Source organism: Brassica napus, unplaced genomic scaffold (assembly GCF_020379485.1).
Source record: "Brassica napus cultivar Da-Ae unplaced genomic scaffold, Da-Ae ScsIHWf_528;HRSCAF=793, whole genome shotgun sequence".
In the NCBI taxonomy this organism is placed as follows: domain Eukaryota; kingdom Viridiplantae; phylum Streptophyta; class Magnoliopsida; order Brassicales; family Brassicaceae; genus Brassica; species Brassica napus.
In genome coordinates this window covers 383982-410759 of record NW_026016596.1, presented here as the reverse complement: position 1 = coordinate 410759, position 26778 = coordinate 383982, and the positions used below count along the sequence as shown (strand labels likewise).

Sequence of the window (26778 nt, the reverse complement as noted above, 5' to 3'; positions counted from 1 at the left end):
CAAATACAATATTAACTAGGTTAAGACCTGCGCCTTGCGCGGGATGAACATTATATATAAAAATTATTTTATGTATTAAATATTTTTACATATTATGAAATAATAAATATATATTGAATAATTAAAAGTCAGTAACTATTAAATATATAATTAAATTAGTGTGAACATATAAATCAATTTTATTAATCTAATTTTTTTAATATTTGATAGGATATGTAATTAAATTTAAATGATACTAACATACATAGTATATTTTTAATACTAATGTCTATTAAATGATGATTTCTACTCATATAGTTTTTTTTTTTTGACAGCAAAAAACATTTACAGACTCAACTTGACTCTGTAAACCAAATCGGTAACTCCATATCCATGTGAACGACGAAAGACGGTTGTTTCCTAGCACTGCGTGCTAAGCTATCCGCCCGTAGGTTCTCCACCCGTGGTACATGAACGATGTTTGAGTTGATGAAACTTCTTTTTAAGAGCTTAATGTCTTCCATATAGCTTTCAAATGCTGGCCATTCTTCTGGTTCCGAAACCATCTTCATATAGTTTTTTTTTGATCATTTGTATCTTTTATAGAGAAAAATTTAAATTACTGATAACAAAATTTTCATTGTGAGATTAATAGTTTTAATAATTTATAATTAAAAAAAATAAGTTATCAATGTTCATTCAAAACGTTTACCAAAAAATTGTTCAAAGTAAATTTTGAAACTAAAAGATTTATGTATTTTATATGGTTTATAGTTTAATTTAAAACGATATATATATATATATCAATCTTAATAATTAATTAAATTATACTTTTCACTTATATAATTTTGTAATCATTTGAATGTAAGACTTTAAACAGTTTTAGTAATTTATAGTCGCTTTTCAAAATTCAAAATATAACATATACAAAAAAATCTAATTTTTTTATTATACGGTTATTGTGGTTGTTTAATTTATTTAATAGTTTAAAATTAAACAAATATGATAAAAGATACACTAATTTTTATCAAATCTTTATTATTCAAAATCATTAATGTCATATATACTTTAGCCACATTAGGCAATTCCGTAAATTTTATTTAAGGAAATAATGAAGTACATTAATAATGAATTTATTGTTAGTTTAATAAAAAAACTTATTATATAATTAGATGGACCAACATATTTCTCTAATGATTCTAAGAATCATCCTAGTGATGACATGTGGCTACAAAAAGAAGTTGTAATGCTTCTCAAATAATATATAAGGGATACGTTTACCAATGTTTAATTATAATAAATTTCAAACGACAATGTACATGAATGTCTCATTTTTCAATCTATTGCTTCCTTTTTCATTTTTTACATTTTTATATAACAATTGCTAAAAACGGGTTATTAACAGGAAAATATAGTTTAAAACTCTATATTTTAATCTGTATTTGCTTTTAAATGCCTTTTCCAAATTGTAACAAGGGTTATCTCTGATTTTTGTGGTTTGACATACCCTACTTCAGTAACTTTAATAATCTTTTACCTAATCAAGACGACTACTTTTTGAATGGTGAAAACTTTTATGAGAGAATCTTGGGAAACTACAAAAATTAAAGTAGCTTCTCTTGTCACTTGTCAGATGAAATCTTACAACATCACGACAAATAACTTTTAGTCCTCGGTTTCTCTTTTTATTGGCTTTAACTCGCCACTCTGCTTCTCTCTTTCAGAAAGTAAAAATAATAAAAAAAAGGAGGAAAAATGGTTACTACACGGCAAAAGAAGGCCGGAGTCACCACAGCCTCTCACCGCCGGCCACCATCGGAGCCAGATTCTTCTGTGAAGAAGTTCTGGAACGTGGTTTTACCCTCAACAATGAAGAGAAACATGATGGTAATAAGATAAATCACTTGTAGAAACATAGTTTCATGCATGTGTTGTTGTTGGTTCAATTTTTTGTTGCTTTACACTTCTTGAGATTATATCAGCAGATTTGCTAGACAAGACTCCATTTCTTTGTTGGATTAGAAATCTAAAAAGGGATACCTAAGATTTAGAAACTGTTCTTAAGACATGCAGATAATCCAAGATCTAACATTTTGTTACTTCATGTCTGAACAGATGATTCCACCAAAATTTGTGAACCTACAAGGGTCTACACTCTCTGAATTCGTTACAGTGGAGACTCCTGTGGGATTCAGGCGTTCTATAAAGCTTAAGCGGATCGGTGAAGAGATTTGGTTACACGGCGGTTGGAGTGAGTTTGCAGAGGCTCATTCCATCAGTGAAGGCCATTTTCTCTTCTTCGACTACAAAGGAAACTCAACTTTCAGTGTTATGATCTTCCATGTTTCGGCTTGTGAGATTGACTATCCTCTGGATGAAGTTCATATCAGTGACAGCGACAGCGACGATGATGTAATGGACGTTACAGACGAAGGGTTTCGTGGAACTCAAGCTACAAGGAGAAATGACCAATCTGTGAATGGTGGTGGTATAGAACACAACCGCAAGAAGAGAGCAAGAGACGACGAGTTTGATAAGATTCTAAACGGTAAGAACAGACTTTCCCCTTATGATGAGTATGAAGGTTAAGGATCTGAATTTCTTTATGTTTGTGTAGATCTTGATGGGATGAAACTGCTTGAGGAAGAAGAAGACGGCAAAAGAGTCTTCAGGGGACAACAGTTCTTTTAACAGAGCAGAGTTGCATGTGTTTCTGTTGTGTAATGTAAAATATTGTACTTAATGAACTTGGAACTGCGAATTAGTTTCTGATTATGTCTAAACAAAGCTGTAACCAGGTCTTGTTCTGATCCTTCTTTCTTTCATCTCATCCCTCAGCTTCTCTACCTCTACCCATTTCCCTTTAGAAGCTAACACATTAGACAAAGCAACATAATCTTCGCAGTCAGAACCCTTTTCCTCTTGTTCCATCTCGGTAAGAGCTTTTCCGATCTCTTCACCCAATACAGTCTCTCCATAGATGCTGCAGGCATTGCATAGACTTCTCAACATGATAGCATCCGGTTTAATAGGCATAGCTAACACAAACTCATACGCTTCTTGTAACCGCCCTGCTTTGCCGAGAAGATCCACTATGCATCCATAGTGTTGAATCACCGGAGTGACACCAAACCTTGTCCTCATGCTCCGAAACAACTCCAGCCCTTCTTGAACAAGACCGTTATGACGGTAAGCCGAAAGCAAACTAGTGAAAGTTACTTCGTTTGGTTTGATACCAGACTCCGCCATTCGGTTTAGAAGACTCGGTGTTTCGTTCCCCCTTCCGTTGAGAGCTAGCCCTGTCGCCATCGAGGTCCATGTCAAGACATTCTTCGCTCTCATTAGCTCGAACACAGAGATAGCGCTGTTCAAGCAGCCGCATTTCGAGTACATGTCTACAAGTCCAGTACCGATAAAGACATCAACTTCGGGTGTAAACCCAAGTTTCTCTATGTACCCATGAACAAGAGCACCCGCTTCAAGCAAACCCATCTGAGAGATGGCTGAAAGAACACAAACCATGGTCGTATCAGTAGGTCTACTAACTCCATCACCACAACAAGAGAATCTCCGAAACAGAATCATCCCTTTTCTCGCATTGTGATTCCCTTTGTCCTTATGCGAACAATACCCTCCGATCATTGCGTTCCATGTAACAGAAGTTCTCTCAGGCATTTCATCGAACACCTTCCTCGCATAACGTAAATCCCCATGCTTAGCATAGAAATGGAGTAAAGTGGTTCCAATCAACTCAGAGTTATAGAGAAACCCAAGCTTCATCACCATCCCGTGAACAATCCTCCCGACCCGCGAAGAAGAACCTGACCTGGCGCAAGCGCCGAGGAGGAAGACGAACGTGCGCTCGTTGAGATAAAGCAACGAACTTTTTGATACCCAGTTGGTGAAGATCCGTATAGAGTCTTCTGGGTTGCTGCATTTAAGCAATGTGTTGAAGAGAAACTTGTCAGGATTACTATATCGAGGGAACACTAGTGAATGAGCAAGCTTGGAGCTTTCTGTAGATTGCTTCGAACAGTAATGGCCTATGAGTTTGCCGAGGAGAGAGTTGTCTCGGCAGCCGTGAATCACGAGTTGACCATGGAGTTGCTTAGCTTGAATTAGGGTTTTTGAGTTTCGGTGTAACAAGGACAAGAATCTTGGTCCAGGGAAAACAGAGCTCATACGGACAACTCTGTTTCTGAAAATTAGGCATGAATGTTTTGAGTTTGGAACAAATGTTTTCGGTTTAGCCCTATAGACCAATTTAGGTTTTATAATAATACTTGAGTGCGGATAGATTTTGTAATTCTATATAAGATGATTCATTTTAAATTCAGTTAATAATAGTTAGTTTCACTTTTTTTTTTATATTTTGTATCAAAATTAATATAAATTTAAATAATTAAATTATTCATTATTTAAGTTTAGAATATTATTTTGGAATAATTAACAAAAAATAATAATATCTTGAAGCATTATTTTGATATTCGAGTTGTCTTTTCCCAGTTTTTTGCCTACATGATCAGAATTCAGCTACGAAAGTTCTTTTTTTTTTTTTTTTTTTTTGGGAACCCTGTAAAGTTCGTAAGAAAAAAAAAAAGCTCAAGTCTGTAAAATATTCGAATGCTCTTGAGATGAAAGAGAAGAGTTCGAAAAATCAACAACACAACAATCCCATCTTCATCATATCATCTTTCTTGGTGCACAAGTATCAATACCAAAGTTGATGGAGATTAGGTATCTACAATCTTCTTAAACCTAACTTCTAACTCAAACACCACTCCAGAGGTTACATATTATGATAAAAATCATAAAACAACTTATCCACATCGAGGAAAAAAAAACACACTGACGCAATGACACAGAGATTGAGAGAGTTTAGTTGTTTAAAAATTAAGAAACCCTACACGAAATTGCAGTTTGATATCCCCACCGCAGACCGATAAGGAACACACCGAAGTAAACTACTAGTACTAGATTGAGTTGACTCGATAGGCCGTTACTTTCAGGACGAAGTCTCTGGTTCTAAGCAGCTCGAACACGCAGACGTCACCTTCTCCTAGGTTGTTCTCCAGAGTGAACTCGTACCATCCTTGGCTGAACTTGGCTCTCCCTGCTTTGTAGAGGCATCTCACTGGCCACTGTTTCTCCCCGAGCTGGACCTTGATGAATCCCGAGATCCCACTTAAGTACTTCTCAGCAAATCCAGAAGGCAGATACTGTTCAAAGGAAACACCCAACAACAAAAAGAGAGCTTTTTAAAAGACGTCATAATGAGCTGACTTTGAGATGTTTTTGGCTTTACCATGATGCAGCCTCTGTATAGGTAAGATGGTCGCAGAACAACTCTGAAGAAAGGGTTCGTTGGCTCGAACGTTTTAGCTGCATTGATGGCTCTCTCTCTTTCCTCTGCAGTCACCGTTCTCTTCCTCGCAGAAGCACTCTCGTAGAACTTTGAACGGCTCTCCGGGTCATCATCCCTCGGAGCAGATGAGTTTACTTCCTCTGGATGGATCAGACCAATCATCACAATCAATCCAAGTATGAAACAAGAGTTTAAAAAGAGAGGAAAAAGGCTTTACCAGGAACAGCGTTCTTCTTCTTCCTCCCTCTCTTCTTAGTAACTTTAGGAGTTGGTGTCGCCTCTTCAGCTTTAACAGGTGGTCCAGCGAAGAAGCTCTGGATAGCTGGACTAGCGTACCCTTTAATAGCGGCCACAGTAACTTCAGGATGCTGTTGTGATGACGGATACACAGAAGAAGAAGGATAAACAACCTCGGCGGCGTCTTCATCTTCGAGGTCTTCAAACAAACGTGCGCGTTTGAGGTGGGTGTGTGCGGTGTCCATGAGAGCGGAGGAATGGTAGTTGATCTCGGAGTGTGATAAGTTGTAAATGTAGACGCTGAAGGCAGAGTTGCCTTCGTATCTGAAGATGAGAAGATAGCCAATGCGGATTGAGTAACGGTCGACAAACTCTTGCCAACCATCTTGAAAGTAGATTTTGTTGTTGTCGGATTTTCTTAGTCCTACACGCCAGACGTGACCATCGGGTACTGTGAGTGCAACTGCGACGGATAGCTCGTCCTTGAATTTACTCACAAACTTATCTGGAACCCTCTGCACAAACCATACCAGGAATTTAAAAAAAAAAAGATTTACAAGATATATAATGCTAAATGGCAAAGATATATTGCTGGAGAGCAGCCTGCTTTTGCCTAAATTAAATCACAATCCAAATTGTACTGTTTCAATTTCCAAGGCTGTGACACAGTCCATTACTATTCCTGGAACAATGTATATTTTTTATCTTTGTGTATAGACTGCTTATGTCATCACTCCTATGATCTTATTTATATGCTAAGCTGAGAACCAACTAGTATTTCAATATGTGTTCATTAATCCACAAACTTTCATGGACTGTAACATAAATGTAATTTTATTCTTCTACACACAAAAACACTTTTTAACTTACGAAAACAAGCAATGAGTCTTGTAACATAGACATACAAAGAGACCTTATTAAGAAAAAAAGTCAATGACTTCTTATTACTCTAAACAAAGCAAAGAGACCTTATAAAAAAGAGTCAAATTACTTTTCACTTCTTTGGAGTTTCACTCACAAGAGGAATCTAAAATCTCAGACCTTCATGAGTTAAAACAGAGAAACCACAAACAGATCTCAACATGTTCTCCTCCTCTGAAGTTGCATCAATCTAACAAAAACCATACATGTAAAATCATCACCAGAAGAAGTCTACTCACTCGACACATATCCCAAACTACATTCACAACTTCTAGACCGGATGAAGATTTCTCCAACCTCAATTTTCCAGCAAAACCAAACAATGACCAAAGTTTCCAATCTTCCTAACATAATTTTTCAGCTCACAAAACTGAACAAGGAAAAAAACAACCTTGACCAGATATCTACCGAGAACAAAGACAATTCAGTTCAAGAAATCTAACAGGTGTCACTCAGAAAATACACGAATAAAAAAAAGCATATACTTGCAAACTCGAGACCAGATTCCAACTTTAAAGACTCAATTTTGCAAAACTAATAAGAAGAGAAGGAGGAGGAGGAGGAGGAGGAGGAGGAGTTACCAGGCGTTTTTCTTGGATAGTGGATGAGAAAATCAACTTGTGGAAGAAAGGGCGTGGCATGTTGAGAAGAAACAGTGACCAAAGTAAAAGAAGAAGAAAAAGACCAAAGTCAGATCATGAAACGACGCCGGAGAGAATACGCGGACAGAGACTGAGAGAAGCCCCTTTCAGATCTGAAGAGAGAGTTTTGTATAAACGCTTTGATTATGGTCAAAGGGTGGGTGTTTCAACTTCCAACACTCTCTCTCTCTCTCTCTCTTCTCCTTTACACCTGACCTTGACCCAACCAAGCCAAAAAAATATGTTAAAGAAAAAAAATAAAAGAAACCAACTTGTAGAGCTCTCGAGCGAGTTGAATCTGTCTTTTGACTCGGTGAGTCGAATCGGTTGATCAGGATTTATTTTATTTTAATTTAACTAATCAAAAGCCGACCTCCCCCACCTACTCTTCTTTTTCCACCATCTTTATTTCTTTTCTTTTTTTTTCCGTCAAAGTTTTTTATATTAAATAAATAGGTTAGGCCCAGTAAACAGCCGAAACCGATTACAGCAAAAGACGGCTACAAACCCAAAGAACTACGGGTTAAATAAAAAAGCTAAATGGACCCTTAGCCCAAACTTAGAAGCCGCACGACCCAGTCGGATAGCGTGTCGAGGAGGCTGACTCGACACGTGAAAAAATCTGTTCCATCTTTATTTGTCTCTCCATTTTTTTGTTTTGTTTTTTAATATTTGTTTTTTTTTCCTCTTTTGATTTAACTATTCTTTTCATTTTCTTTATAGCACATATAGCTCTTTATCAATTTCACAGATAAAATATTATAACCAAAAAAGAATTAAAATTCAGTTTCCCCCATTTGCAAAACATATTACTATAAAAAATATTTGAAAAAAAGCATTTTCAACTATAAAACAAATGACACAGAAAAATAGAGAGGAAATAAAATGGTTATGAAAAGAGAAAAATCTTCATCACAGCTCATGCAACTACACTATAAACATCTCCAATGTACACTTCTATAGTTTCCTCTTAAATAGAAATCTCTAAGAAAAATATTGAGATTGAAATAGGAGTGAGTTGAAGATGGTCTGACATGACATGTAATGTTAATGAAAAACAAATTATCGTTATCTTGATTTTGTTTTTGTTTTCTTGATTTTAAATGATGCATATAATGAAGGTTTTGACTTATGGGTACAGTACGTAATGTACTTCGTACTATAAGAACATTTAAGATTAATCTAATATCTAATAACATAAAGAAGAGCGTGATTCTCTTTTCAGGGCGCCACGTCATCAATTAGAGAGAGGAGACCGCGGCACCTGTCCCATTAATTTAAACGTCGCGTTTCATTAATTCGGAAATGCAATGGATGCAGGCTTATCTATGTCGTGGGCCTTATGTGTGGATGGAGAGACCAGTCGGCCAGCCCAATAAGAGTCACCCCTAACATTTAGGTTTAATCGTCGCCTTCGATCCCAAGTTGTCATCTATGGTTCATCGTCATATGAGTCTGGTAAACGTCCAGAGATTTGAAGCACGTGACATCTTAAACATACACAGCTCAAATCACAAAGAAGATCTTTTACCTTCGTTCCCAATTCCTCCCGATTGGAGCTTTACCGTCCGATCTCGATGCCATACTTTCCAGTTCAGCTATTTTCTGAGTTTCACCCTAAAACCTAGCATCGGAGTACGAAGATGGCTTTGGTAGCGGTTTTGGAGGCGGATCTCCGTGCTCTCTTCGCGGAGGCACCACAGAGGTATCCCGTCGTGAAAGACGGAGCGGAGCAAGCAATCTTGAAGGTTAGATTTTCTCATAGTAATGCACATGTCTGCTGTTAGAGCTTGAATTCACTGTGAACATGACAACCTTGATTTAGTTAGCTCGCACTATGCTTTTTTAACTTGCACTCTAAGATTGAATGTACGTTTGATTGATCATGTGAAAACTGATCAATAGCTATCTTTTTTTTTTCTCCAACATGAGTTTAATTGCTTATATATATTCTCAGAATCTTTATTAATGAATTGAATTGTAGATCCGAGTTCAAATTGTGAGACTTAATTTACTTAAAGGGTTACCTGTTAAGTAGTTGAATTTATCTTCTTTTTTTTGTTAGCTTCGTTCATCATCGAGTGCGAGTGATCTTTCAAGCAATGAAGACATCCTTCGGATCTTTCTAACGGCATGTGGAGTCAGGAATACAAAACTTAGTGTAATAGGACTTTCATGCTTGCAGAATCTTATATCTCATGATGCAGTGGAACCATCATCTCTGAAGGAGATACTTGCTACCTTGAAATATGTAAGTCATAGTTTCTGTAACTTCTCTAAATTTAACTAGAGTTTTTAGAATTCCATCAGATTTTTGGAACAGATTATTCTGTTTTTTTCTTTTAATATAAATGATGTTTTCAGTCTGATCGATGTATATGTTTTCCGTGAGGTTTTACAAGTGGTCATCAAGGATCGAGCCACTGGCTCTACTCATGGCTTTGGTTTCTTTTTCTTCGCTGGTCTTCTCATTCACGTATCAATCGATCTACTTTCTACAATAATTAGTTGTTTGGAACAGAGGTTACTGCTCCTCCAAGTAAAGCTATTGTTTTTATTCATTCTTTTTTTTTGCCTATGTTCTTCTACATTGTCGCCAAAAGCAGAATAGAGAGTCTCTTGGAAAATATTTCTCTTGATTGGTCATAATTTTTGTTTTCCGTACAGAAATAATAAAGAGAATATTGGTTATTGCATGGTTCTTTAACTCAGCTGCTTTCTTGAATCCATTGGTCTGGTTTCATTCAGAAGGATGACCATGCCTTTATCATGCTCAATAAAATTGGTTGACATGATAACAAAATTCCAAGCATGTGAAACATCCGGAGTGTTTTATGTATTAACTAAATACACTTTGGCCAATGATATTGTGCAGATAGTTTTACTCCTAAAAATTAAATAGTATTTCCAGAAGTAGTGGTGATCACGGTGGCAGAGGAGGGGGACGCAGTGGTTGTGGTCATGAAGACCATGTTGGGCATAGAGAAGAAGAAGTTGGCGAGGGATTGGAAAAGATGTGGAATGGTTCGTCGACCAGTGACATGGATCGGATGGATCTGGGACTATTTTAATGATTACCACTCTTCTATATAACTAGAAAATGTGTCATTGGCATCAAGAAATTCCAATATTTGATTTTTCGTAGGCAAGTTCTTTATCACAGTTTTAATAATAATTCTCCGTGTTTGAATTGATATTTAAGATTACACATTTTGGATTTAACCTTATAAATCTTTGCCCACAAACTCAGTCCAAAACCTGGAGGATTCTTTTTTACCAAATGATACTCCTTTTTTATACAAAATATGTTTTTACCTAGGGTTTAGCAAAGTATCCAAATCGGAAGAATCCAACCTAAAAAAATCTACCGAACTATAACTAAAATGGTAAAATATTCAAATGGTTTTGGAACTTTTAAATCATAATTATATATTTAAATATAATAATTAATTCAATATTAGTACTTAAAATACTCACAAATACTTGGAATTATCTATAGGATGAGCGATTTAATGACGTGGAAGCACAAAAAAAATTAAAAGTAAACATAATTTAAACAGGTGGCCAAACCCGTTGAACCAAACCCGAACCGAACTAAAGAAAGCTAATAAATATCAAATAACACTTAAATCTTTAGATCTTAAAACCCGAAATTTGAATAGACATAAACTGAACTTTAACGGATATCTAATGTCCACCCATGCATTAAATTAAAATTAAAAATATATGAGAACAATAATTAAAAATTGTTTAACTGCTCTTAAAATACATCAACAAATATTATTATAGTCCCGACCATTAAGATATATCTAACAAAATTAGAATTCTAAGAAAGTAAATAAGAACTTGATTGTAAAAAATATGAAAACAATTACTTACAGTATAATTGTTTAAATAATATAAAAAAAGATTGTAAACAATTATAAAAACAACTGCAAAATCAATACAATACTAAAAGGGGAATAAGAGCTCCCCTCATGCTTCCACATCCTCAATAATAATCAGCCAATAGGGTGTCTTTTTTTCTCCACGTCACGCCAGGAATGGCCTGTTTTGTTTCTTTGATCCGTAAGATGTAAAATTTAGCGCAAAGGCCCAATCCAAAATAAACTGAGCAAAACTCATAAACATCGTCTTTTCCTCTCTCACCTTCCCCAGTTTTCTACGTTTCTTCCCCAGTGTATCTAAGCCATAAATTGAACCTCTAATAACATAAACGTTTGATTTTCTTCGTTATCGTCTCCACCTCTCTCCTTAACTGCGAAAATCAATCATAGTATTTTAACCTCCTGCTTTGTTTGATTGCTTCCATGTCAGACGGCTTCCTTAAAATATATTGGATTCTTCTTCTTCCCTGGAAAATTGAAGGTACTTCCTCTTTTTTCCCTCTCTCTTACTTCTTAATTGTTTTCATAACTAAATTGGATATGCGATTCGATCTAATTTAGGGTTTTAGTATCAATATTATCCCAATTTCGTTCATATCACAACACTGTTTCTGGGTTCTAAAAAGAAAAGCTCTCAATATCTTATTTTTCTCTGCCACAGAAACACTTAGAAATAACCAGAGAGAGAGAGAGAGAAGAGAGAGAGAGAGAGAGAGAGAGAGAGAGAGAGAGAGAGAGAGAGAGAGAGAGAGAGAGAGAGAGAGAGAGAGAGAGAGAGAGAGAGAGCTAAAGGGGTTTCGAGTGAAGATGAAGGAGATGCAGGCAATAGAGACGTCACAGCCGACGGTGGCTCCTCCGGCGAAGCACAGCCGACAGCTAGGAGCTCAGCTGTCGGGAAGCATGAGTTTCAGCAGCCAAATGTCGATTGAAGACGAGGAGATGTCGAGGACGGCTTTGTCTGCTATCAGGGCGAAAGAAGAGGAGATCGAGAAGAATAAGATGGAGATTAGGGAAAGGGTTCAAGCTCAGCTTGGTCGTGTCGAAGAGGAGACTAAGCGTCTCGCTTTGATCCGTGAGGTATAACATCTTTCTCTTCCTCATCTTTTTTTTTTGAGAATTGTGCTTTAATTTTGTTTCTTACATAGAAAAAATCAAATTAAGATATAAAAATTGGACATATGGGGGGTTATTGCAGTGAAGCTATGTGGTTTTGATTCATGTTTAGGGGGAGATTTGTAGGACCCCAAGTATTGAAATTTTCAAGATATGACATTTACATTGAACAAAAAATAGCTTCTTTTTTTGTTTTTTTTTTAAATTATAAGTAAAGATTGGGACTTTTGTGAGTGTTTCCACTTTTGTATCACTAATTGTAAAACCCATTTGGTAAAAATGAGATTTGTGGATCAAAGTTCTATCCTTTTTATGAAAACTACCATGATTAAGAAGCTTAATGGTTTGAATTGTATATTTAGGAACTTGAAGGTTTAGCTGAACCCATGAGGAAAGAAGTTGCTTTGGCCAGGAAGAAGATTGATTCTGTCAACAAAGAGTTAAAGAATGATTTATCTAAGCTTGGAGTTCCCAGCAATGTTCTGGATTTGATGTTTGATTGGACCGGAGCTAACGAAGATTACCTCAAGGTTCCAGAGGCTAAAGGGTCTATTCAGGCTGTCCGTAACGAAGCTTTCTTCATCCCTCTCTATGAGCTTTTCCTTACTTACGGTGGTATCTTCAGGTTGACCTTTGGTGCAAAGGTGTGTGTTTTGCGCTTTATATTGATTGAGGATAGTTCTGATTCCAATCATTTATATGTTCTTGGTTTTGTCCGTAGTCGTTCTTGATCGTGACGGATCCTTCTATTGCTAAGCATATATTAAAAGACAGCGCCAAAGCTTACTCCAAGGTAAGAAACAATACACACTAACAATTTAGCAACCAATGGTCTTTTTCCCTTATAGATTTCGTCTACTTGTGAATCTTAGGGGATTTTAGCTGAAATTCTAGATTTTGTGATGGGGAAAGGACTCATACCTGCTGATGGGGAGATCTGGCGTAGGAGAAGGCGTGCCATCGTCCCTGCCTTGCATATGAAGGTAACCCAATTTATGACCAAAAAAGGATGTTTGAGAATGTAGTAGCCATTTGTGTTTTACGTTTTCTATGTTTGTTTTAGTGTGTAGCAGCTATGATCAGTTTATTTGGAGAAGCTTCAGATAGGCTTTGCCAGAAGCTTGATACAGCTGCATCTACAGGGGAAGAAGTAGAGATGGAATCACTCTTCTCTCGCTTGACGCTTGATATTATTGGCAAGGCGGTTTTTAATTACGACTTTGACTCCTTAACCAATGATACCGGTGTGATCGAGGTTCGAACCCTCCTCCGCTCTCAGTTTTGTTACCTTTGGATTAACGAAAATGAAAGCTTTTTTGTGTTACTCTTTTGTTTAGGCAGTTTACACTGTTCTAAGAGAAGCTGAAGATAGAAGTGTTTCACCTATTCCTGTTTGGGACATGCCAATCTGGAAAGATATTTCCCCACGTCAGAGGAAAGTTGCTACTTCTCTCAAGTTGATCAATGACACCCTCAATGATTTGATCGCAACCTGCAAGGTATACGTCCAAGAATTTTGTTCATTCCCTCTTGGATCCTCATCCTGTTGTCTTTACATAGAATGATAGAGGAAGAGGAGCTTCAGTTTCACGAGGAGTATATGAACGAAAGAGATCCAAGCATCCTTCACTTTCTCTTGGCTTCAGGAGACGATGTAACAATCTATTTGTGTCTTCTTCCAACAGTTTTTATCAGCTTCAATTGATTCTTGGACTTTGTTTTCAGGTATCTAGCAAGCAGCTACGTGATGACTTGATGACAATGCTTATAGCTGGACATGAAACATCAGCTGCGGTTTTAACATGGACTTTTTATCTTCTTACAACGGTAAAGAGAGTCGACATATAACAACAAACAGTTAAATTTGCTCCCAAATAAAAAAATGGTATAACTTTTGTTGGTAATTGCAGAATCCCAAAGTAGTGGCCAAACTTCAAGAAGAGGTAATGGATACATCTAATTCTTGCATACAAGAACATTCACATGTTAAAAATGATAGTTTGGTTCTGTGTATAGGTTGATTCTGTTATTGGAGATAGATTCCCAACCTTAAAAGATATCAAGAAGTTGAAATACACAACCCGAGTCAGGAAAAAGGTATGGCCATTGCACATAACCAAATCCTTTATATGTCTGGTTGAGGATCATTATTAAGATGCTAATCTGGTGTGTAGGAACGAGAGTACAAAGAAGCTCTTGAAGCATTCAACGAAAAGAACAGGGAGAAGGTGCACGAATCAATTTTTGTTTGCATCTATAAATTATCTCTTCTCCTAAATTTCAATGCTTTTTTTATGAAACAGATTTTATTCGATTAAAATTGTTTCACTCATATTTTCTGGAGCTGGATAACACATGCATCTAAAATTAGAAATTGCTGCGTCCAAACAAAGAATTTGGAAGCATTAAAACAACTATTGTGATCTTTTAAAAAGAGGATATACATATTTGGAAGCATTTTTCATAAAAAGTAGAGATATATAGGAACACATAGAAATATTATATTTAATCCACTAAAGTTTTATTTGTATTTCTCTACAAAAAAAAGTACTTGAAAATATAATGTACGTAGATTTGAAATAATGAAAATAAAACATCAGAGTTAAAAATATATGTAAAATATTCAGTTTATCTTTAAAAGACTTACCAATAGTTTTGTAAAATCGTTGAATATTCTGATATATTGTGATAATAGTCTATTTGCATCAACAAAGTTGTCGATACTCTTTCTCTTGGTAGGGTGTTAGGTTTTTGTTGTCTCTCCACATCTTATGAAAGATGCATCACATCATTTTTCGGGTACAGTGTTAGGTATTTCTGCAATCTTGCAACGGTTGGTCGATCGATTTCAGACATTTTACCTATACTCATGCGTTCGATGCATTCACTATTAATCTTCTCATAATACAGGTACCTAGCCAAGATATCTGTGTACGACAATAATGACCAGGCGGTTTTTATGCTCTTTGGTGACTCTGGTCATGAGCTGTTTGGGAAGAAGGCTTCTGAGTTGGTTGAGAGTTATTTCGAGGTAGTTACAAACCTGTCTGGCTTTGTTATTTAACTGTATACTCCCAAGATATTTAAAAATGTATAGTGACAATTGTTTAAATGTATGTTAGGCCAACGAGGATGAAGGATCTGATAACTTGGTTCTGGTCCCTCAAGCTCTGATTGATACCATAGGCCGGACTCGCAAGTTCATTGTGAAGGTATCAACCCACAATTTGACTGGCAAGACCCAAACTTTGACTGTGACAAAGGTGCTCACTCCAGAAGACCCAGATATTGAAGTCAATTTAGAAGAATCCGATGGTGAGAGGGTGAAAAGGGCTGCTGAAAACATTGAGGGAGAAGAGCCCAAGAGAGCCAAATGTGGCTAAGGTGTGATTAGTGGTGGTTTTATGGTTACTAAAACTCTATGCTTCATTTCTTTTCATTTTCAGACCTTGGTTTTGCAACATTGAACTTATCTTTCTTAAAATAACGATGGTTACACTCATTTTTAATGTTTTTTCTTCAAGTTTGATGTTTGGTTATTTTACTTTTGTTATATCTGATGTTTTTTCCATCTTTGATTGAGCCTTTAACTTTTAGTTTGCTTGCTTGATTTTTTTCTTTCGATACTCCCTTAAACAGAACATGTTATAACTGAGCCTCCACTTAATCATTTCTCTGAAAATGAGGAAACTAAGATTGTTAGTAGGCACAGAGAATGGCTGTGTTTTACCAATCAAACTTTAAAATGATTAAGAAAAAAATGAAAGTGATGCAGTCAATGTGTTTATTTCGCAGTAGATACATGCACATTATTTTTAAGTATTTTGTAGTAGCTATTAGAGCAGCCGTTTTTATATAAAAGCTTTTTTTTTAATATGAAAGCTTTGTTTTTTTTTTTGACGACTAATATGCAAGCTATGTTATATTTGAATATAAAAGCTTTGTTATATTTTTGAACTTTAAACTATGTTTTATATAAAGTTTTTTTAACTTTGTTTTATATAAAGTTAAAAAATGTTTAATTGATTTTTTGACAACTGATCTAGAAAATATATATTCACAAAAAAAAGCTGAGAATAATACTTAATAAAAAATTAATTATTAATACAAATACATTGTCAAATGAACTATAATGAATGTGTGATGTTTGAATGTTTCCACATCATTGATGTTTGGATGTTTGAAGGATTGGATTATATATATTACGTATGCATTCACATATATTAATTTTTTTTTTTTTTAAATATTGTGATCTAAAATATTACTGTTTTGGCTTTACGCAAACGGGTTACGAGCATTCAAATCTTATATGTTTTTGGTTAAGTAATAATAGTTCAGGAATAATAAAGATACATGATCCAGTCAAACATAACAAACGATACTGCGTTAGTGCCTCACATAACTCATACTCAGGAACCATTAATGGACTTTTCGGCTTTACGCACCATTAGCATAATAAACAAACTCCTTATCCAGTGACATACCTGAGATTAACCGGTCAACCGGTCTGAAATCTATTTATTCATCAGGCAACCAGTTCTCTGGTTACATTCCTTCCAACTATTTCTCAACAATGGTTTCTCTGAATAAAGCTTGGCACTCAAGCTTCTCTTCATTTTGAATAAATCAGTACCCCTATTACATACAAAAACATTGAAACTTAAAATCGGGGAGTACACCATCAACACACTCCTATTACAAACAGAAACATTGAAACTTATCATCGAGGAGTACACCATCAACCCACTTTTCCGCGCGTAGCGCGGAGAAAGGCTCTAGTATAAATTAATCATAAAACAACAATGTATTTTATAATACCGAACCCTAGCTTAATATACAATTTAGTAAACACATAATACAAATAGATATGCAAGACTTATTATAAACACTAAAAGTATTGATAATAATTATATAAATGATCATTTCAAAATATGTAAAAATAAAATAAAATAATATCTGAATTATACAAAAAATTTATTTATATCATTCAGAATACTCAATCTTTAAACGTAAATAATTAGAATATTATAATAAAAAACTGGCTAAATTTAATAAGATTATTAAAATTTTAAAAATAAACTATAAATAAACTAACATAAAACCTCTACACACCAACATTTTTAAAACCTTAAATACTATAATACATTTATCTTGCAAAAGCTCATAGAACATAATCAAAAATAAGATACAATTATATAGTTTTGTACATCACACATAAATCATATTCCGCGCGTAACGCGGACCGACCCTAGTAATTTATATAAGGTACGCGTTCTATAAGAATGTCTTTTTCATTAAGCAAAAAAAAAATGTCTTTTTCTTTGTTCTTGATTCTAAGAATTTGTACTATGAAAAAATATACAAGATTTAAATATACCATGTTATATCTAGCTATAGCCCTGGGCATTCGGGTCCTCGGGTCGGATTCGGGTCGGGTCGTCTCGGGTCCAGGTCTTTCGGGTCTTGTATTTTAGGACCCAATCGGGTAATTTGAATTTATCGGTTCGGGGTCGGTTCGGATCTTGTTGGGGTCGGGTCGGTCCGGGTCAAGTTTTCAGAGAACCGTAAAAAACCCGATAATTTCGGTTTCCTTCGGGGTGGGGTCGGTTTCGGATAAAATTCATCGATTTCGGGTAAAATTTGAAAATTTCGGGTCGGGTCCTACGGATAACCCGAAAATTACACAACTTCCATGACATTACCTACTTTAAAACCTATACTATACCACAACTGAACTTGACAAATGAGCATGTTTAACACATATCAGAACCGTACATATCAATAAACGTTTAAAACATCAAATTCAAACTTCCATGTTCCACAATCCAACATGACAAAGTCAAATAAAAACATCACAAACTGAAACATAAAGGTTCTGAAAACACAAAAACAACACCAAGGCAAATGTCCAAAGCGAAACAAAGGGAAAAACAAACAAGACTGAGACATGGAGAATCATTTTCCAGTACACGAGAAGCGAGTAATCAGTTTCCATCTCTTAAGTCTCTACTGATCTACTCTCTACTCTCTACCACCTGAAACTAAGAAGTAAGAACATTAAGAACGACAAGTACAAAGAATGACAAGTAACATTCAGATTAAAAAGTACAAACTACAAAGAATGACAAGTAACAACTAACAAGCTTACGGCTTACCATTACTGCCATTTCTTCACTCATGAGTCATGCCTAAAACCAGGTTCAAATTCTAATAAAATGAAAAAAACTAAAGGTTAGTAAATTACAAGTAACAAGCTAGTAACAAGCAGTCAAGCATACATAAAACTTGGAAAAAATAATAACAGAGATTCAAAATTACCTCTCATAAGATCATCTTCTGCCTCTACCTCCTTAAGTAGCTGTTCTTGTCTTATAATTCCTCTGCCACTGATTTTAATTTCACATTTTAGCCATTGCTCGGTGCACATTAATACTTCTATCATGTAATGTGTCAAGCAGCTTCGGCTTGGGTCCAAAACTCGACCATTTGTGCTAAAAGCAGATTCAGAAGCAACATAACTCACTTGCATTGCAAATGCATCCCTAGCTAATAGTGATAGAACCGGATACTTACCACTATTTCCCCTCCACCAAGAGAGTACATCATACTCTGTACCATTCATCACATGATGATTCTCCGCACTCTCTTTCAAATAGAGATCCAACTCGTTTGTCTTTTCCTGAAAACCAGCTTCTTGGCCAAGCTCCTCATAGATGTCATTCATGCTCTCATATGCAACACCATTCCCAAGTACTGTTCTCTGAGATACTTCTTCAACAAACAGATCTTGAGACTGAGAAGAGGTACCTTGAGACTGACTATGAAGAGACACAGTAGTGGACCCTGACCCTCCATTCTTGTTCGCGTTGTAAATGCTGTTGTACTCATTGAACAAATCCCTCAAAATGTCTTCGGTTTCTTTAGCTAACTGAGTCGCCTCAACACTCTCTTTTCCATACAAGTTCTCAAAACATTTAGTTACAAACTTCATCTTCTTCGTCGGGTCAAGAACACCAGCTACAATGATGAGTTTATTCATCTCCACTTTCTCCCCAAATGGATCCCAATACTTGCCTAATATTCCTAGCATAGATGCAGCTTTAGACCTCAATATTGCATCAGGACCAGGAGCAGTGCTTAACCCACTAATATTTCTCGTGACTGTGTAGATAGCGTGATAAAACTTGTGCGCACAGACTGAAGTTGAAGCTGACAAAACCAATGTAGCTTGGTAGAAAATGATTAAGAACTGGACTAACCTATCAACAGCTTCCCAATCCACTTTAGTTGGTGGTCCAATTCGTTTCTCTCCTTGCACAAACTCGTTGAAGTAATCATTATATGGCTTGTCTTCTGCTTCCATCTTCTCAAAAGCCACTTTAAACTTCATTGCCTGCTCTAGCATCAGATACGTGGAGTTCCATCTCGTGGTGACATCTAGAGGCAAGCTTCCTCTCTGAAGTTTTCCTGACTCAACACGCTGCTCAAAGGCTATATGTCTCTGCGTTGAAGACCTCACATACAAAATACCATTTCGAATTGCATTTATACTGTTGTCAGCTTCCCGCAAACCCTCCTTGACAATAAGATTCAAAACGTGAGTAGCACAGCGAATATGTAGAAAATGACCTTCTAAAACCATCGCATCATCTCCAATCTCCTTGAAACCTTCCTTAAATCTTGTCATAGCTGAACCATTAGCTGTAGCGTTATCCACAGTGATGCAAAACACTCTTTTGATACCCCATTCTTCTAAACAATCAAGAAGAACCTTCGAGATAGTTGATCCTTTATGATCAACAACGTTCTTGAATCCAATGATGAGCTTCCTTAACTTCCATCCAGCATCTACGATGTGAGCTGTGATTATCATGTAGCTTGCTCTTGTATAAGGCGCAGTCCAAATGTCAGTAGTCAATGAAAGCCTTTGCTTGTTCTCTCCAAGTATCTTCTTCATCGCCTCTTTCTTTTTCACATACATCTCTACTATATCTCGTCTGGCTGTTCTCCTAAAATGAGGTGAGTAGAGCTTTGTTTTATCGCAGAAATGCTTCCACGCTAAGCTGTCTACCCAAGACAAAGCTAACTCTCCCAAGACCATCATCTCGTCTGTAGCTTCCCTAAAGACTGTTTTAGATACCTTGCACACCATAAGATCACCATCTTCACCGACTGGAGACATCACACCTTGTGTACCAAACCTATTCGCTGCTTGCCACACCTGGAAACTCTTGCAAGCGAGATTCAAATGCTTTGACAAGCTAGTTGTTCCAGACTTGCTCGCACTTGCCATCTCTTTCCCACAGTAGTTGCAACTAGCTCTGTCCTTATCTTCTATCTTTTTGGTGAAATGATCCCACACCCATGATCTAGCCTTCTTTGAACTACCGCCTTCATCTGTTTCTTTACGCTTGTTTTTATTTCGAGAAATTGGTGTCCGAACTTCATCTCCGGAAGCATTAGAATCATCACCATCATCGCACATTGGATCAACTGTCGCCTCTGGATGTTCACAAGACGCCATCTATATGATACACAAAAGAAAAAGTTACAAACAAGAACTTTAAACAACAACTCCAAATTGAACAAGAGGACCGAGTTCGAGAGTTACCTTCGATCGACTACGAGAAGATGCCTCTGATGGAGGAGACGACGCTGAGCTTCGAAATTGGCGCCTTGGTTCCAGTTTGTGGTTGAATCAAACGAGATATACAATATTGATTGAGTATCGCTTAAATTTCGGGAAGTGGAAACGAGAATTTGGGAAGTGGAATCGATTTAAGAGATAAATGGAAAGTAGAGGAAATGATTAGGGATTTAGGTAGCTTAGGCGCTTAGCATGTTTCGGGTCTTAGAAAAACCGACCGGGTATCGGGTAAGATCCGACCGGGTATCGGTTCTTCGGGTCTTGAACAATGCTACCCAATAGGGTATTTTAGACGGGTCAGGCAAGGATCCGAACCGGGTTTTTCGGGTCGGTATTGGGTCGGGTCGTCGGGTACGGATTTTATGCCCAGGGCTATCTAGCTACTAGCTGTATCATGTGACACAAAATACAAAAGTACATATAGCAATTATATACTCAAATCTGATTATATAGTACCTATATAAGTTTAGGTATATCATGCATAAATGATAAATCTAGTGAGATTATTTATGTACAAATCCCAGGCTATATAATCTGGCTACACTATGTATACATTTAGATTATAGATACATATTATTTAACGGTATGATTACTGATAGAAAAGCAAAGCATTGGCCACACTCGTTATTTATGCATGTATAGCCGTCAACTAGCTTCTTAAAATCACTTATGTTGCATGTAACATAACTTCACGGTTTATTCTTAAAAAAAAAACATAACTTCACGGCACCAATTGGTAATCAGTGTGACAAGGCGGAGCTTGTCCAATGATTTGATTTTAAGGGTTGTAATGGAACAAGAATGATATTGAAAATCTCTCGTTAATTATACGTCTGCTCACGAGTACTCTATGGTCGGAGGATTTGTGGGATGAATATTTATAGACAAGTATATTAAAAATAGGCCACGTTCATTAGCTAATAATAATTACAAACCGATGATACATTATTAGGAACGCTTGCTAATGAACATGATGCGATTAATTAAGCCTTGAAGTGATCAATCTGGATGTCCTCAACTTCGAGCTTCTTGAAATCACTTCTGTTTCTCGAAACAAAGAACTTGCCCCAATTGCACTTTTTGTAACAAGGCGGGTTTTCTTCACTTATAAGCTCCTCCAATGGCTCAATGTTGGTTTCATGCGACGGGAAAAAGAAGAACGGTACTGAGAACCTCTCTTTGCTTGTGTTCACTACCACTCTATGTTCTGCACTCCAATACTTGTCATTTGTCCACACCTACTCCACAACATATGTTACATGACCAAATTAATTACATTCATCAAATCTAAATATAATATATTTTTAAGTTATATTGATTTCTTAATCTCTCTTGATTGATAGTTGGTGATATGATTCATCTTTTACCTGCATGCAGTTGCCAATGTTAATGATCAAAGCATCGGGGATCGGTTTCACTGGGATCCATTCTCCATCCGATCTACGGCAAACTTGTAATCCACCTACACTATCTTGGGCCAAGACGGTAAGAGCTCCTCCATCTTTGTGACGTCCAACGCCTAACGCTAGCTCGGGGTTGGGACAAGGAGGGTAATGGTTGAACCTCAAAATGCTCGTTTGTTCCTTAAAGTAACCCGATAACCGATCACCGGGTAAACCCAAGCTAATGGAGATAAGTTCCAAAATCTTGAAAGCTAACTTCTCAACCTCCCTTGCATATTCTTGGCATATCTCTCTACCAGGAAAATTAAGTGGTAAAAATTCATTTCCTGGATAACTAGAATCATACTAAATGGAATCTAATGAGGCCCACTGGGCCGAAATCTATGTTAATGGGCCGAACTAGTGATTAGCCATAATAATTCAGACAGATGCATGAGAGATTGGTCCGAAATGATCACCTGAAGTCAGAAGGGTGTTGAGGCCACTGGTTAGTGAGCTTTCTCTGGTCGGTGTCTTCCGGCTCCGGAGTCGCCGGAACGATTGTCGGGTCTTGCAAGAAAAAATCAAAGATCTCTTTCCAGTCTCTAACGTTCTTGGTGTGTTCCTCGTCGTGATAACCCATAGGGTTCACTTCGTCCCTTCTCAATCTTCTCTTCTCCTCCGCCTTTAGGTTGAAGAATTCGGCCGCCGTGTTCTCTACGCGACGCCTTAGGTCTAAAGGCAAGCCGTGGTTGATCACCTGGAAAAATCCCCATCTCTCGCAAGCTTTTCCGACCTCTGTGGCGATCGATGTCTTGTCTGAATTGGGATCTTGGAGAGAAGAGAGGTCGATGGTCGGGATCTCGTCGGAGAAAATGAAGTCACCGGAGTTTGTGAGATGAATCATGGGTCTGTGTTCGGGAGCTTGGATGAAAGCTTCGTCGAGTCGTCCCATGGCGGTTTTTGCGGTGATTCTTATGTTGATTTGGTAGTACAGAGGCTAAGCTATTATTATTGGCTTTGCCTTTGCAGGATATATATAATATCAAAATAATTTGTGGTGCGGTTGAGGTTGGTTTAATAGAACAATGCCACGTAGATCTCGTGTGAATTAAAGACAAAAGTTTTTATTAATTATCGGATTAATAAAATGATGTACACGAATTTATGTGAAAATTAGTTTTATTTTAATCACAGTAGGTTAGTTAGGAATTGTAGTCAGGAATCTTAATCACGGTAGGTCACTTGGAGAAAATAGTAACAAAACAAGCCAACAATGTATGTAGACGGAACGGAATAGTCGTCAAAAAGGTCATGAGTATTGTATTATTGTTTCCGACATAAACTCAATCTCACCAGGCACACACAATAACATATGTAGTTTAATTGGTTAAAAAAGAAAAATTGGTACGTACATCATAATTTTTAGGTTAAAACTTCGAAATGATCGATCCGTACATCATAATATTGGGTTAAACTTTGAAGTTTTAAGGTTTTAACCTATCAATTGTATTAGGTTATCCACCATTTCAACTACCTTGTGTTGTTTTCTTATTTCTGTTTTCTAAGAAAGCGTCAATTCCACTTCAAATTCATGTTGTCATCATCAAAATCTCGCAAACTTCCATTAAACATTATCAAATTTATTGTTTCTGACAAGACTCAGTCTCACACACATTATTACATTCAGGGCTTACATTATAAGATCACAGCTTGATAAAACAAAGTTACACATAGAACACAGTAATTCTAAGTTACAACTTTGAAGTCATCGATCTGAATGTTTTGGATCTCAAGTTTTTTAAAATCGCTTCTGTTTCTGCTGACATAAAACTTGCCATATTTATATCCTTTGTATCTTGGAGGGTTTTCAGGACTCAGAAGCTCTTCTAATGGTTTCACTTCCACATCATGTGAAGGCAACAAGAAGAACGGTATTGAGTATCTTTCCCTTGTTGAGTTCACCACCACTCTATGTTCTGCACTCCAATACTTATCATTTGTCCATACCTAATAGTATATATAGTCATTACAATTCGATATTTAAATTTATATATTTTAAAATGCGATATAATATGAAGAATTTTACCTCCATACAATTGCCAATATTGATGACAAGAGCATTAGGAACGGGTCTAATAGGAAACCAAACACCGTCCGATCTGCGACTAATTTGTAGCCCTCCAACGTCGTCTTGAGCCAATAGACTTATAACATCTGCGTCTTTGTGGTGGCCTACACCTAGAGCTAGGTCAGGCCGTGGACATGGTGGATAACGATTTATCCTGAAAAAACTCATTTGTTCTTTGAAGTAATCATGAAAACGCTCTTTTGGTAAGCCTAAGCTTAATGAGATGAGTTCTAAGAGTCTGAACGCTAGTTTTTCAGCGTGGCCTGCATATTCCTGACATGCCTCCCTAGAATCAAATTAGACAAACAAAAAAGGAGAAAAGAGATTAGCTTACACCGTTGAAAAAGAAGTTTTTTTCACCAAATTCTTGTTTTATATGTCCTACGTGTAAGTTGTAACTTATCACATATGCAGCGTTGGAAGATAGCGAGTTCACGTGCCTTCAATAGAGTTGTGGAAAAGTGATGAAGTTTCTGATCATATTGGGATTTCAAGTTTGTATTTTTTCAAGTTTGTATTTTTACTCGAAAATAGAGAATAATAAATCAAGAATAAGAAAGAAACCAAAGTAAATTTTAATGTGTATATATGTTAGACTGATCCTATAATTTGATAAATAAATTTTAGTACAAAGTTCATCATTTAAAGAAAAATTTCATGTTTAAGGTCAACTATTAGAAATAAAAAAAAATATATATATATATATATAATATCTTAACCGGATTACGTTTGTGTTATCTCTCATAATCACAACTTTATGTATTTAAAATAACTTACCTGTAATCAGAAGGAAACTGAGGCCACTTGTTGTAAACAACTCTTAAACCTTCATCTTCAGGATCTGTGGAAGAAGGCATAACCATTGGATCTTTGAAATAAATATCAAACACTTCTTTCCAATCTCTAACGTTCTTCGTGTGTTCTCCATCATGATACCCTGCTGGATTCACCTCGTCTCTCTTTACTTTGATCTTCTCTTCCATAGGCAAATCGAAAAATATCTTCACCGTCTCCTCCACGCGCTTCCTTGCATCGCAAGGCACACCATGATTGATCACCTGGAAAAATCCCCATGTTTCACATGCATCACCAATCTCCGAGATCACGTTTTGGATATCTTCAGGGTCGTTGAGACGTGAGAGATCGATCACGGGTATTTCTTCGGGTTGGTTAGGGATGGAGTTGGAATCTGCTCTATGCTCTGGTGCTTGGATGAAAGTTTGATCAAGATCCTCCATTTGTTAAAAGTAAAGAAGTTTTGGGCAAGTCAAGAGAGTTGCTATGTTTTGCCTATTTGGATGGAATGTAGCTAACTATATACCACTTTAGTTTGTTTTTATAATAGTAACTTGAAATTCTATATAAATCAATTTTGTTTGTATGCGTATGTATTAATGATAGAAGATACTGAAAAAGTACAAGTCTACTACCTATCTTTCTTTGACCAACTCAGTTACGAGACTTTTTCTCGTTGAATTAATATTAAAACTTGTATTAAGCCGGTCAGAGGATATACAGAATCATATTAAGTAATTGATTAGAGTAAAACTAATGTTTTGAAAACCGGAGTATTTCCTGGGTCACCGCGGTAGAACCATGTGTCAATAAATTCATTAAAATTAATATAGAATTATATATAACTATTAAAAATAAATATTAGAAAATCTAATATGAATAATACTTTCAAAATTTAATTCCAAAAAACTAAAACATCAAAATTGTAATAGATTGTCAGTAATAAAAATAAACTAAGTTAGAATCACTTAACTGAATATTTTTTCTTTTCTTGCTCTCAATTTCTTTCAGTGTTTGCATAAACTTAAATCGCACATCTGCCGGGTACATGCATCAGTATCCCCTTTCATACCAGCAAGATGATGTTTCATTCTATTAATACCACCTCCTAGTTTTTTTGGTGACAAAATCTACATTCTAAAACCAGTTTTCCTCTTGAATCGTTTGACTGAATCACATAGGACCATGCAATATTTTTTTTTCCTCGGACCGAACGGTTTGCAGCAGCTATTTCTTCATAGTTTTTCTCAGGGTCAGTCTCCATTGCCTGTAAAAATCATACACAAAGTTTTTTTAAAATTATGGGACAAAGGAAATATATAGTGTTGTACAAAACAAACAGAACATGACACATCATTGTGATTAAACAAAACAATAGTCACGGCAAAAAAAAAGTCACGCAGAACATGATTCATGTCATATGGTATTGCATAAACAGTTAGAATAAGACTACTAACTTTGATTCATACAAAACATATCATGATGAACAAATAAAAACTATAAACCTAGTCGGGGATACATAATATGTGAGACAGTCGCAAGAAAGACAATATTAAGAAATTGATAAGTGAAAAACTGAAAACCTAATCCTTTTATTTGGAATATCCAACCGACTTTAGTATCACAATTTAAAAAAAAAACTAAAAAAATAAATAAAAATTATCCACTGGTTCAATCGGT

The 26778-nt window shown here is 36.2% G+C and overlaps 7 protein-coding genes across 9 annotated transcripts; 3 read left to right on the top strand and 4 right to left on the bottom strand.

Moving 5' to 3' along the window:
• Positions 1–1651: 1651 nt before the first annotated feature.
• LOC106451913 (B3 domain-containing protein At3g18960) lies at positions 1652–2791 on the top strand. The gene is made up of 3 exons (XM_013893897.3): positions 1652–1866; positions 2095–2527; positions 2597–2791. Exons 1-3 carry the CDS (start codon positions 1735–1737, stop codon positions 2668–2670), a joined length of 639 nt encoding a protein of 212 aa, XP_013749351.1. The 5' UTR covers positions 1652–1734; the 3' UTR covers positions 2671–2791.
• Positions 2701–4290, bottom strand: LOC106451912 (pentatricopeptide repeat-containing protein At3g18970). Its single transcript, XM_013893895.3, has one exon. It carries the CDS (start codon positions 4159–4161, stop codon positions 2758–2760), a length of 1404 nt encoding a protein of 467 aa, XP_013749349.2. The 5' UTR covers positions 4162–4290; the 3' UTR covers positions 2701–2757.
• Positions 4291–4622: 332 nt separating this feature from the next.
• LOC106453929 (B3 domain-containing transcription factor VRN1-like) lies at positions 4623–7475 on the bottom strand. The gene is made up of 4 exons (XM_048774802.1): positions 7084–7475; positions 5562–6096; positions 5285–5484; positions 4623–5198 (listed from the first exon to the last, which is right to left on the bottom strand). Exons 1-4 carry the CDS (start codon positions 7141–7143, stop codon positions 4953–4955), a joined length of 1041 nt encoding a protein of 346 aa, XP_048630759.1. The 5' UTR covers positions 7144–7475; the 3' UTR covers positions 4623–4952.
• A 1060-nt stretch (positions 7476–8535) lies between these two features.
• LOC125604380 (protein MON2-like) lies at positions 8536–10414 on the top strand. Of its 3 annotated transcripts, none has more exons than XM_048774799.1 (3): positions 8536–8891; positions 9209–9394; positions 9536–9850. In XM_048774799.1, the coding sequence occupies exons 1-3, from the start codon at positions 8787–8789 to the stop codon at positions 9752–9754; spliced, it is 510 nt and encodes a 169-aa protein (XP_048630756.1). In that variant the 5' UTR covers positions 8536–8786; the 3' UTR covers positions 9755–9850. The 3 variants fall into 3 exon arrangements, with proteins under 3 accessions (XP_048630756.1, XP_048630757.1, XP_048630758.1); XM_048774800.1 differs by having other exon boundaries at positions 8540–8891; positions 9546–9850; XM_048774801.1 differs by lacking the exon at positions 9536–9850 and adding an exon at positions 10019–10414 and having other exon boundaries at positions 8547–8891.
• A 1351-nt stretch (positions 10415–11765) lies between these two features.
• On the top strand, positions 11766–14476 carry LOC125604375 (protein LUTEIN DEFICIENT 5, chloroplastic-like). The gene is made up of 11 exons (XM_048774793.1): positions 11766–12107; positions 12506–12787; positions 12865–12936; positions 13016–13126; positions 13207–13398; positions 13481–13642; positions 13702–13797; positions 13869–13970; positions 14054–14086; positions 14160–14240; positions 14318–14476. Exons 1-11 carry the CDS (start codon positions 11838–11840, stop codon positions 14459–14461), a joined length of 1545 nt encoding a protein of 514 aa, XP_048630750.1. The 5' UTR covers positions 11766–11837; the 3' UTR covers positions 14462–14476.
• A 7207-nt stretch (positions 14477–21683) lies between these two features.
• Positions 21684–23219, bottom strand: LOC106451911 (protein DMR6-LIKE OXYGENASE 2). Its single transcript, XM_013893894.3, has 3 exons — positions 22652–23219; positions 22158–22485; positions 21684–22028 (listed from the first exon to the last, which is right to left on the bottom strand). The coding sequence occupies exons 1-3, from the start codon at positions 23125–23127 to the stop codon at positions 21774–21776; spliced, it is 1059 nt and encodes a 352-aa protein (XP_013749348.2). The 5' UTR covers positions 23128–23219; the 3' UTR covers positions 21684–21773.
• A 565-nt stretch (positions 23220–23784) lies between these two features.
• On the bottom strand, positions 23785–25621 carry LOC125604379 (flavonol synthase/flavanone 3-hydroxylase-like). Its single transcript, XM_048774798.1, has 3 exons — positions 25081–25621; positions 24262–24589; positions 23785–24182 (listed from the first exon to the last, which is right to left on the bottom strand). The coding sequence occupies exons 1-3, from the start codon at positions 25539–25541 to the stop codon at positions 23922–23924; spliced, it is 1050 nt and encodes a 349-aa protein (XP_048630755.1). The 5' UTR covers positions 25542–25621; the 3' UTR covers positions 23785–23921.
• Between the last annotated feature and the right edge of the window lie 1157 nt (positions 25622–26778).

Coding starts and splice junctions, on each gene's coding strand:
- LOC106451913 (XM_013893897.3), top strand. CDS start 1,735: ATGGTTACTACACGGCAAAAGAAGGCCGGAGTCACCACAGCCTCTCAC. Junction 1,867..2,094: donor CAATGAAGAGAAACATGATG/GTAATAAGATAA, acceptor ATGTCTGAACAG/ATGATTCCACCAAAATTTGT. Junction 2,528..2,596: donor GTTTGATAAGATTCTAAACG/GTAAGAACAGAC, acceptor ATGTTTGTGTAG/ATCTTGATGGGATGAAACTG.
- LOC106451912 (XM_013893895.3), bottom strand. CDS start 4,161: ATGAGCTCTGTTTTCCCTGGACCAAGATTCTTGTCCTTGTTACACCGA.
- LOC106453929 (XM_048774802.1), bottom strand. CDS start 7,143: ATGCCACGCCCTTTCTTCCACAAGTTGATTTTCTCATCCACTATCCAA. Junction 6,097..7,083: donor CTATCCAAGAAAAACGCCTG/GTAACTCCTCCT, acceptor TGGTTTGTGCAG/AGGGTTCCAGATAAGTTTGT. Junction 5,199..5,284: donor TATACAGAGGCTGCATCATG/GTAAAGCCAAAA, acceptor TCCTTTGAACAG/TATCTGCCTTCTGGATTTGC.
- LOC125604380 (XM_048774799.1), top strand. CDS start 8,787: ATGGCTTTGGTAGCGGTTTTGGAGGCGGATCTCCGTGCTCTCTTCGCG. Junction 8,892..9,208: donor CGGAGCAAGCAATCTTGAAG/GTTAGATTTTCT, acceptor TTTTTTTGTTAG/CTTCGTTCATCATCGAGTGC. Junction 9,395..9,535: donor TACTTGCTACCTTGAAATAT/GTAAGTCATAGT, acceptor GTTTTCCGTGAG/GTTTTACAAGTGGTCATCAA.
- LOC125604375 (XM_048774793.1), top strand. CDS start 11,838: ATGAAGGAGATGCAGGCAATAGAGACGTCACAGCCGACGGTGGCTCCT. Junction 13,643..13,701: donor ATTTGATCGCAACCTGCAAG/GTATACGTCCAA, acceptor TTGTCTTTACAT/AGAATGATAGAGGAAGAGGA. Junction 13,971..14,053: donor CTTTTTATCTTCTTACAACG/GTAAAGAGAGTC, acceptor TGGTAATTGCAG/AATCCCAAAGTAGTGGCCAA.
- LOC106451911 (XM_013893894.3), bottom strand. CDS start 23,127: ATGGGACGACTCGACGAAGCTTTCATCCAAGCTCCCGAACACAGACCC. Junction 22,486..22,651: donor CAACACCCTTCTGACTTCAG/GTGATCATTTCG, acceptor TTTTCCTGGTAG/AGAGATATGCCAAGAATATG. Junction 22,029..22,157: donor ACATTGGCAACTGCATGCAG/GTAAAAGATGAA, acceptor GTTGTGGAGTAG/GTGTGGACAAATGACAAGTA.
- LOC125604379 (XM_048774798.1), bottom strand. CDS start 25,541: ATGGAGGATCTTGATCAAACTTTCATCCAAGCACCAGAGCATAGAGCA. Junction 24,590..25,080: donor CAGTTTCCTTCTGATTACAG/GTAAGTTATTTT, acceptor ATTTGATTCTAG/GGAGGCATGTCAGGAATATG. Junction 24,183..24,261: donor ATATTGGCAATTGTATGGAG/GTAAAATTCTTC, acceptor ATATACTATTAG/GTATGGACAAATGATAAGTA.